The sequence below is a fragment of the Opisthorchis viverrini genome (genome assembly GCF_000715545.1).
Source record: "Opisthorchis viverrini unplaced genomic scaffold opera_v5_253, whole genome shotgun sequence".
In the NCBI taxonomy this organism is placed as follows: domain Eukaryota; kingdom Metazoa; phylum Platyhelminthes; class Trematoda; order Opisthorchiida; family Opisthorchiidae; genus Opisthorchis; species Opisthorchis viverrini.
Genome location: NW_008751909.1, coordinates 65,028 through 76,320, shown reverse-complemented (window position 1 = coordinate 76,320; position 11,293 = coordinate 65,028). Strand labels below are relative to the sequence as shown.

The window sequence follows — 11,293 nt, the reverse complement described above, 5'->3', positions numbered from 1 at the left end:
GAGAAACAACTTACAATCGTCACACTCCCAACGCAGGCACCAGTACGCCGTCCCACAAAGGCCGCCTCGTAATACTATTCCTAGTACGGAGTTTCCATGAACTCTGTCTGACTGTCCCATTTGGCCTTCTTGACATAGGTGAGCTTTATGGAACCAAAATATAGCCAATGTATCCCGCTGGACCATTGTAGCTCGCAAGCCCTGTCATCACATCGAGATGCCGGTTTTTGCTTACCCGCCCTGGCGCTTGTAGCAAGCAGGGCTGATCACACCAGGAGACGGCTGGTGTGGCACGGCAGCTTTTAGCTGGGTAAGAGGGAGTTTTTGACGGCCGACGAGTCTTTAGCTAAACTCCTGGCCGCAAGCCACCGGATGAGTGCCGGCCTACTACCACGGTAGTGAATGTTTCCAAGAAACAAACGTTTGCGCGTTTTTCAGCGCATAATCCGGAAGACCGGAGAGTCGTGTGCATCAGACCCCAATAAATCAGTCAGCCTCGTAAATGCCACCCCTTGTAAAGCGAATTAAATCAGAATAAACGTAACAACATTTCAATGTCGCACACTTTGTTAAGTTCCGCAACGCACACGTCTTATTGAAACTTTAATCTATCCATCTGTGGATGTGTGTTATCTCCAAAACATGCATACAAGACCTCGAATCGGTCGTGCACCACAAACCGCTTATGATGGACTCGGATATGCCACACTTCACTTTTACGCTATCCGGTGATTTTGATGCAATGGATCGTTGGAGTCGCACGCGGTCCCAGGGCTGTGGTGCAGACACGGTAAGTCATATCTCTGTCATTCTAACGTATAACTCGAGCGATCACCTCACACAAAAGAGGAGTACTGGAGAATGAGAGCTCGTGATTCGGCCACTTCGAGCGGTTACCTCAGTTGTGAGGTTAACAGTGTCTGTTTCTGGCCATTATTAACTTTCAGCTCACCAATAATCGCAAGTCAGTCACAGACCATATGATCGCCTATAAATAAAACTCGGAGCAGGGCGAATCCGTTCATCAAATTTGGTTGGCTCAAGAATACCCGGCTGATTTGGGTGGGGAGCCACCTGAAACAGATTGGTTGGAGAATGAATGAGAGTGGAATAAGTTATCCTTCCGGTTTCTAGAGCTGTCTGTCAAAGTCACTGAAGTTGACCAAATGAACATTGGATCTCGGCAACATAGGGGGCAAGATGACTGCGGTTAGATCGCAAATTCACTGAGCGGGAGGTCCGTGGCTTGAACACAACTTCTGCATCTCGGCTACTCCTGTTTACGCTTAAGCAACCGGGCAGTACCCCAGCCATCGCGCTTCCTTCAGTTAGTATAGCAGCTAGGCACTGAAAAGGCATTACAGCTGGACTATTATTTACTACTTTCGTCAAGAATAGCATGGCAGCTGGGCACCGAACGGGTGTTGCACCTGAACGATTTTTATACTGTAGCGACAACTGTGGCTGGTTGTTTCTCATTGCCTGACAGAAATATAGGGCACACCAACCAATAGGTAAACAACTTTGTCTGAGAAACGAACTATTAACGCGAAATTTCTGGTTTGTATGGGTCATTTTCCTTTCAACTCTGCGAGTACTTGGCTGGCTGTAAGAATCTGGGACGAGCTAAAGGCCGGGAACAGGCCACTTTCTTCCGATTTGCCGCTCAAACGACCAATCAAGACAATGCCCACAAAGCTCTGGCACGGGATCTCATAAATTAACTTGGTTCATCTCTTCATTCTCCTGATTTTCTGTGCCTAAATACAGGAGTCTGACTCTCCCCATTCCTCCCATCTTGTAGGACTACCGCCGTCAGTCAAATTGAAGCAGGATAACCTTATTTTCTAATGAACCAATACAGCGTGTTGGCGTCATCCCTGGTTCAAGCACATTCGGTATTAATAAAGTGGTCGCTGTAGTTAGGGGCGCTTATGCATGAAAGTTTCTATGTGTACCTCAAAGCCAAAAATTTCACAGTCGTTAGGATTAAACAGCATGTAATTCTCCACCGACAAATGTCATTTCCTTGATAAAATGTCCACCTTGACCGTGCAGACCAAGTGACCAACAATTATCGGTAGAGGTTCAACGATCCGCTTGTGATGACAGCATATTATCTCAAGATGCCGGGCTAGAGTTTCGGTTTTATCGCTGTAGTCGGCAGTAAAATTCAGTTGATAGATGAATGGCCTCATGCACTGACCTCGGTCGCTTGCTCGCCGCACCCTCTACGGAACAGCGACCATCTTGGCACAACCAACTGACTATAACTCAACGATTCAGATGAACTAGCTTCCCAATTTCTGCTTCTGATCCATTCTCCAAACATTTTGCATGGCACCTTTGAACTCAAGTACAAAACATTGGGTTGATGAAGAAACCGTGGTAATTTCACATTTATATTTCACATTAATTTCACATTTATATTGCTGCGACATGAACTGACGGAAATTCTGTGACCGGGTTTCCTCTGAGGTGCCAAAGCCAAGCATAAGTAGTAGGTGTTTTTGACTTGGCGATCGCTTCGAGTCATAGACACAAGCAGAATTTCAGTCTGTGGATCGATCCATAAAAGTTGCCGTTTAAATAGCATCAGGACTTCTCTGGTCTAAATCAGGGGTCAAAATGCTGACTGGGTAAATTCCATGTAGATACGAAGAAGACAGCAATGTGATACAAATTTTCCGGCGTCAATTTGTACCGGGTTACCAAACGTAGCTGAGAACAAGTAATTGCGTTCGACCGATTTCCCGGTTTCCCGAATGAACCTAGACCAAATTTTTTTGTCGGGAGCCCTCCAGGATAATGATGCGGCCAGTAAACAGGAGACACTAATCTAACACGGATGGTGTAGTATATCACAAGAAAGACCTCATAAGTTCCGATCATCAGCAGGATGACCAGGTTGTGGGGCGATAATTGAACCTCCGGCGCATGATAATGACCTGTGCGGTAAACAATATGGGTAGCTGGCTGATGGTGTTTGATACAACACACGAACCTCGCGCCCATGGCGGCGGGAGTATTGGCAGCGTTCTCTGGTTCAGTTTTGCGGGAGTCCATAGAACTAGCATGGGTGTCAGTCGGATAGACCTTCAAAGAGTCCTACCTGATGAAGCAGTTGTAGCAAGGAATTTTTTGGTCCATCACTGGAAGCGATTGGCAATGAAAGCTATAATTCGCAACTTAAAACAGAAAGGGCGAGCGCGGTGTTTTTTTTCTGTCGTGGCAAGGAATTTCAAATTCATAGCACTGTGATGGACTGCATTATGGCACTCACAATACTCAGTGCATGTTTCTAAATTTCGCTGCCCTCATTTGGATCGAATGCTCGTGCGGAATGCAAATTTTCCCGCACCGTAGAATCGAGAACTTTGCAGATCACAAGTGATCTGATTCCACGGTTCGCTCAGGCGATAATTGGGAATAAACAATATTAGTAATCGTACACCGACAAATTCTGAAGAACAGAGCCTATTTACCCCATCTAATGAAGGGTGATACTTTCGAAATTATTTTCATTTTTCGCTTTTACAGATATGAGCGCGGATTATCTCGCTTTTCAATCTTTTTATAGTGCTAACACCTGTCATTTGATTACAATTCCTAATTTAACATAACCTGTACATGAAGATCTCTGTTACGTTATCCTCCATTTCTGCGGTGTACTCACTTATTGGCAAACGTGAGGCAGATTGTGACAGGCTTCCTCCGCTGCAACTACCATGGAGTGCAACGAATGGCGCGGAATGTATGTTCATTGAATATGAACCGTAGAGTGTGGTGTTGCACCTGGTAGGCCTTGTAACCTTTTATTTGCTGGGGTTGGTAGGGTTACCAAATTGGCCCAATATCCAGCTCTACTCTCATCTGTGCTAGCTGCCCATGCCTTAGAGGTGCTATGCATCCCAAAATAAACAAGTCATCAGTTAACGGTGGAAACAAACCCCTAATTGTAGTTTGGTGGTACAATTAAATCTTGACGCTCAAGGCAAAACCGGTATTACTATCGAAGCTTAAAGAATGCAGCCGTTTCGAGAAAATTTGACAAGCGAATTACCCTTCAGAAAACACTTCGTGATCATTATTCGAGGCTGTTATTTGAGAAAGCGATGCAGTTCCCTGATACGGCATTCAGAACCGTTATGACATTTTTAGTGAACATGTGTATTAGGCAGTCCATGAGGATGATTTGGGGTCGTTTTCCATAACAAGCACAAGGGAGCTGACACAGCCGCTGTTCGGCGTGGTGTTGCATTAAACCGAATGCACGCCAGCTTGCGCAGAGTGGTCAAGTAGAATGAGGAGCAGGTTACCCTTGGGGCTTCCAAATACGCACTTCCCACGAAATGCTGCATAGTGGGCATTAGAGCGGCCTGTCAGTAACAAAAAGCCCTGTCGACGCATATTTCTGAGGATCATCTCCGTGAATGCGCGAAGAATGATTTGGGTTGGTTCTAGAAGCGAAGCACTTAGCAATCTTAGCTTTGGCCACAAATCAGCCGCTCCGAAAACTAAGATCACTTCGGTGGTAGTTGTGGGTTCTTTTGCTCCCACGAAACCTATTGATTAGCTCAACCGCGACTAATGAATGCGGCTTCTACTCAACAGTGAAAGAACGGCTGACTCCGGGAAAATTATTATTTTGATTAAGGTAAGCTTAATGAGGTCATAGAACCTAAGGTTTGGAACAATGAAAGCGCAGCGCTGAATACCGCACTTGAGCCACGAGGACTAAGCTACGTTGGGTCACCTGTGCGATATCAGGCATCGGAACTTACTGACGGATCAGGCCCATGCGTTTCCTTCTGCGCCGAAAATCGCTGTGGCAGCCCCGCAACCAGTAGCCATTCAACATGGAAGAAGTTACCGTTGACACTTGCACCTCCTGAAGCGGCTAAAGTAGAGACAATCACGGGAGATTCTGTTGCGAATGAAAGCCTGCCAGTCTCTGACTCCGCTGTGTCAAAGCTGGCCAGTGTGATTGTGGATACAGCCGCACCTCATGATCCCTACGGACAACGCCAACAATCCGGCAGCGCAGAATCTGAAAATCTTGCGTACGCCAATTTAGCCACGCTGATTCCGGACGAACTGACAATTTCTGCTGCGAGGAATCCTCGGAAGTGCGCACGTTCCTAGACAGCTTAAGCTGAGACCGGCTCCAGTGGATGAAACATACAAAACTGTTGTATAGAAAATAAACGGGGCTGATGAGTAATTCTCTGAAGGAAACCAGCGAGCAGCCAAGATGACAAAAATTTATCCAAGAAGATTTCGCGCCTTCTGGAAACATGGTTCCCATTGTTCGTTGAAAATTATCCTGAGAGGTGGCAGATGGCCTGACATTTGTTGAGGTACGGAATCGTTGTAACCCGGGAATCCACCAATGGAACGTACGGAAAAGATAACGATACCTGACCTCGCCCCGTTTGCAAAAATTTACCACATGAGTCCAATATAACGCCAAAGAAATAAGCCAACCATCCTCTGTTTGAGAGATAATAACGCGAAAAACATGAGTAACGCACTAGTGGTATCTTCGGCCTAAGATGAATGCTAAGCGCCCCCGCATTTGGCCCAGGGGCCTCATCGAATACAATATTTGCAGCAAGTCCCTGTAAACTGCCTCTAAAAACTTAGTTTTCTGATAGTAAAACGCTCATCAGCTCTTGCACGCTACAAACTCATTTAACGCGCCGGGTCCGGATGGAAATCATCTAAGGACCGTGAATAAAATGTTGCCTACATTAGCAAAACATTTCGACCATGTATTTAGAAGTCAGTTAGAAGGAAACTACTGTCACGCTAAGCTCTGAATTCGGCGGCCGCTTATCGCCCAGAAGTTGCAGGTCTGTCAGCATCGCTAGCACACCGTGCAACATGATGCAATGCACTCTGAAACGGGCTATATTAAATCATATCACCGTCAACGGCTTGATATCAACGGCGCAACGCGGATCCATCCGAATCGCTGTTGCGTGAAGAACGTGCTTGCATTTATGGACAATGAGGCCTTTGTAAACTGCTATTTTTGCCGCTAGGCGTCTTTTTTTGTCAATACCGATCACATTACCGCGAAAATTGTTTTAATGAAATGCCCAAATATATTTTCTTGGGCTTGGAGGATAATTTGCACCTTTTTGTTTAGTGACTGCTGTTGGACTGAAATCTAAATGGCGGAAGCATTCAAAATTAAGAGCATAACTGAAGGAAGGCTTTTGATCGACCGTTTGGAACGAAACATAGAATGTTATTGGCATTGCACGCGACTAGAATTTACATTTTGAACTAATTTTCAAATGTTATTTGAAATAATATCCTATCATCATCAGTTTTACATAGCCCATATTCGATACATATCGCCTTTAATGTTGGTCGTTAATACAACTTTTCTCAAACAGACGGCGATTTGTGTGTGCGACCTCGCCAATAAAAAGGGTCAGAGTTTAAATGTCTCAAAGTTGGCGGTAAATTCTCTCGTTTCAAATCTCTTCACCCGGCCACGATCAATGGTAACTAAACTGTTACTTGGATGATAGACAGCATTTACATGCGTGTGATTAGTTGTGCGACCCGAAACTCACAATTCGAGCGCCTCTCAATATGTAATTTGTGTTCATCGGGTACAGGAAAATGTATTATTACGTACTGTGATTGACTGCAATAACCCTGAAACTACCGGGGAATCCCTCGCAGCATACGGGTCAACGATATTACCTAGTGTTATGCAAGATAATCTCACTCACTTTTTATCCCCGAAACTAAACCCCCTAACAAAAGTTTTGTGTGAGCATAAAAGGAGATTTACCATTCATTTGTGTCCGCAAAAGAATGAGAAGCGATTGTTTATATATGTAGTGGACATTGCCTACCATTTTTGTTTATTTAGAGCGATTGTTGATGTGTAACCTTGCTTATCCGGTTTTGGCTGGTAATCTTTCTTTCCCGTTCTTATGTAGTTGTCTGGCTACCCAATAAGTCAGTTTACCAGGAGTGTGTGGCAAAGTAATAAAAATAATTACGCTAAGTTGGGTATACAAAAATAAATAGGTCAGATGGAACAGACTCACTAACAATTGTTCTCTTTAAAATAGTTCGTCGTTGGCCCAGGTCAGCGAATAAACAATAATCCAATAGTGTTGGTCCAGAGGTCTTCTTCTGAACAGTTTCCACATATAATAGATTCCGAAGATAGTCTGAAATGTTTTGGGTACCAGAGTTAGTATATGAGACTCGCGAATGACCGCTGCAAGCGCGAGCGAAATCAGAAGAGAGAGTCGAAGCACGTGACCACGCTTGTATTATGTGAAATTGTACAAGGGCGCGTTTTTTGTAGTTTCTCGTATTCAAACAAAAAACGATTATGCAATTGATGAAATACCTAGTGTTATAATTGAAGTAAAATAAAGGTACAAAAACGCCACACTTATACCCATAGATTGCCGTATGCCGCTAGCTTCCGAGAATCACCACATTTAATTACTTCTATTGCATGCTTGCTACATTTTTACCAACCGCGCAAGGATGTCTCCAATGCGCCACAGATGAATCACAGGCACAGCGGTTACCAGCGTCAATGTGACAGCAATGGCTCCTCCTCATGGTGAACTGCCACGGTGGTGTACTTCGCGTCGGTTCGTACCTTGTGATCACGCAACTTTGTACACTGTAAGCAATAATTGTCGTCATGCAAATCGAAATTCCCGTCTTGCCTAGCCATCCTATCCTCGTAACTTGGAAGAGGATTCTTTCGGGCGCCTGTGTGCAATAGTGTTGGAAGTGCCTGGTTGAGCGTCGCATGTCACAGGTGCGAGGACATAGCGTTATCACAGGCCATCAGGGATATGGATGAAACACATGGTTTAGATGACTTCTTTCGGGAGCAGCCTCTACTGATAATGCGTTCTCGGCGGCGGCAGGTGATAGTTGAACATCGTTCAGTGGAAACGGCCACCTCCTGGATTCAACCAAAGGAAGAAATGTCTGAATGATACTCAGCAGCAAAGACCATATGGTTATATGACAGTAACCTTGAGCTCATAAAAAACGCGAGCATTTTACGAGTTGTCCAAACTGAAGCTTAATACCGGCCCAAAAAATAGGGTACGAATCTGAGGAGTGCAGCAATTTAACGCATGATGTAATTGCGTAAAAACCGATGCCTTGGCGTACGGCGTCAGCCAAACAACGCCCACTTAGAAATGGACAGTATTCCTAGTTGCGGCTTCTGATGTTGTTGGCATAGATCTCAAACTCTTAGACTTCCCTAAAGAGCTTCATTTGCTTGAACTAGGTAAACAAAACATCTTTATCCGAATGGGTCATTTCTATAGGCTTAATAATCCCGGATTTCAAACTTTGTAACATGCAGTGAACAGAAAATAACAAGTGCACTAGACATCACTGCCTTAAGTCTACACAACTGTGACTTATTCTCATTAACCACCATCTTTCTGACGACATCCACAGGTAACATTCTCTGGACAAGATTTTAAACGGCTTACCATAACGCTCTCGGGACTCATTATGGATAAAGGAGTAAAACACAGTAAAACCGACGCCACTGCAATCAGTGATTTGTATACGTCACAAGTGGCAAGCATTGAGTGTGCCTAAACAGCATCACCGTACTTCGCAAACAGACCGCGCAGGCGACAAAACATTCAAACTCCCATTATCGCTAAAAGCTACAGCCGTTGCTCCAAATGGATGCAGGGCTTTCGGATATCCTGCAAGTCACAAGTAGGGTTAGCCAAGCGGGGTAGTTTGCCGCAAAGGACACCAACATCAATGCAGGCTGAGTCAGTCCCACAGTTTTTCTGAACGTAGTCATGGATTTGCATTAGCGACATAAAACACCATAACAAACCACGTGCTTCTGTGGAGCAATGAAATGGCGGTTGGCATCGTACCCTTGGCAGTCAAACATTCGCAGATCTTGAGAATTTTAAATGATAAAACTGACGAATAAAACGCAACCCTAAAGGCAAACCACACAAAGGAATGATTGGTAAAACTAAACATAAAAAGGGTGATTGCGCAGAAAATTACCCACATACCGACGACATTTCTCATTAGCGTTCCAGTTTCAACGCGCTTGTTCACATATGTACACCATGAACGCATAACAGACCAATAATGAGAGCACTCCCAACGAATTCTGTTCCTGTTCCGCAGTTGATAAACTGTGTTGGCGGCTAAAATACGTGCAGATAGTTCCCAGTAATCTCGTGAACCACGTTGAGTTACACGCAAAACGTCAAATGCCAAATCGTCCAAATGGAGGTTTATCAACAAATGCGGTACGACGAATACAACAGTGGAATACTAAACGCAATCCAATCCTCAAATCGTGGGATTAAACCGGCTTCCATACACCCATTTAGGAACTGCCAACTCCTGGTCGATCCCAAAGTTCACATCGGCTCAAGGTTACGCGTTTACAGGTCAACGAAACCACGTGTTTGCTCAAATAACACGTGTGATGACAAGGTCAAAAACGGTTTATGTTCAAGTCAAAAACAAGAGGGTGGTATAGGCGTAAAACCGAAATAACAGAAATGGGGAATCCCGATGTACGAAATAAGGATATAAGGAAGGAATCAACAACATATGCCCCTTCTCACCCGCAGTTTGGTTCAAGTTTACAAAAGGAACTACACTCACGACCGGGGAAGGACTCCAGCATCCATTCTGTAACGTAAAATCCAACGGAACGTCCTGAAATGTTACAGAACATTGAACCACAAAAACAGCTGACTTGACAATATTCCACAGAAAGATGTTTCTGGTTTTAGCATAAAAAACACCAGCCTTGCCGTGGTCGATTATATGCCAGTCAAACTGAGCATGAATGATGATAGAACCGTGATATTGTGGTGTGGTAGGTCAACGGAATATGGGCCTTCAAAATTTGCTTTTGTGAACTGTAAGACGAAAATTTCTCTGAACTTTGTCCTTGTGAATTTTACCTGATTGACGTTCATTGTTGTTCACTATAGACTACTTAAAGACAATAAAGGCTACATAATCGGTGAGCCTATATTATGTTTCTTCTATTTTTCCCGTACTTCAGATGTTTCATACTTATAAGAATATTCTTGCGCTAGTATCCGATCAGTTCAGTCGTGTTTGTTTAGCGCTCACTCAAAAATGGCCTGGTTAGGAATGTATCGCACAAACGCTTGAAAATTTCTCCCGCCCAATCTCCCTGAACTCAACCGCGTAAATTCAAATGTCCCGCCTAATCCTGCCTTCTATTCGTTAACATTTTCTTATTATTTCGTCACCCCATCTCTATCCCATCCATAAAAACATTGCGTTACCCAAACTATGAACATGTTCTTGGTTCCTAAAATGAACTGTATTATCACTTGTTTAAATGGACATTCTGGGCACTTTTCGAACTGGTTTCTCACGCTTGATACTTGTCTCCGTGTTTGTCGTGGGTCTAACTGCCGGTCGATAACTGTCAAGGTTTGTTGTACATTAATTGATTTATTGATATTTTGCTATACAGTACAGCACATTTTGTCGGGATCACTTTCGTTTTGAATTCGGATCCATTCTTCGGTGCTCGTTGCTCGACTTATCGATTTTGTCGCATACAGTACTTGACAAGACAACACTTTTCGTGAATTTCGTCGAAAATTCCAAGAACAAGGAGCGGTGTATTAAATGAGAACAACCATGGAGAAGAGTCTATACAGACAGACGGCAAGCAAGTGATTCGTGATATGCATTCTTGTATGGGCTCTTTGGCTGAGTCTAGAGATAGCAGGCGTAGCAGGAGATCTGAGTCAGCTGAGTTAAAGCGAAGTCAGCTACAGAAAGTGTTTGAAATGCAGGCTGTTAGGGACGAGCAGGACCGTCAGATCCAGCTAATGAAAGCTGATAACGACTTAGAAACTGCTCGTTTATTGCGCACCCTCTTGCTCCGAGGATGAATCGCGTGCCGATGATGAGGCAATTTCTGCGCCTTCAAGGGTGGCGATTTACGCTGAGGAATGCCGCAGGCAACATGAACTTAGACTGTCATACCGCGAGCCTAACTCTGAGGCTAATAATGTTCCAGTTGCAACCACGTCCAAATCAGCCGAGATACCGTTGTGGGATGACCCCTCCAAACGACAGCTCTTATAGAGGCACTCTCCTAAGCGCAACAGCGAAGGACGTATGGCTGGTACTCATAACCTAGCCCCTTCGACTTCCATGGACCTCCCCAGAGTCGAATTGACTAAATTCGACGGTAGTTCGCACGACTGTTTGAAATTCATTCGTCAGTTTG

The 11,293-nt window shown here is 44.4% G+C and overlaps 1 protein-coding gene across 1 annotated transcript in view; it reads left to right on the top strand.

Annotated features, from left to right (window-relative positions):
* Nucleotides 1–688: 688 nt before the first annotated feature.
* T265_09041 (hypothetical protein) overlaps nt 689–11,293 on the top strand; it is a gene marked incomplete at both ends in the record, with an annotated part of 28,413 nt that continues 17,808 nt past the window's right edge. The window contains 2 exons of the mRNA XM_009175010.1: nt 689–790; nt 4,663–5,129. Of these exons, the coding sequence (XP_009173274.1) occupies nt 689–790; nt 4,663–5,129 (569 nt within the window). The remainder of the gene's footprint in view (nt 791–4,662; nt 5,130–11,293) is intronic.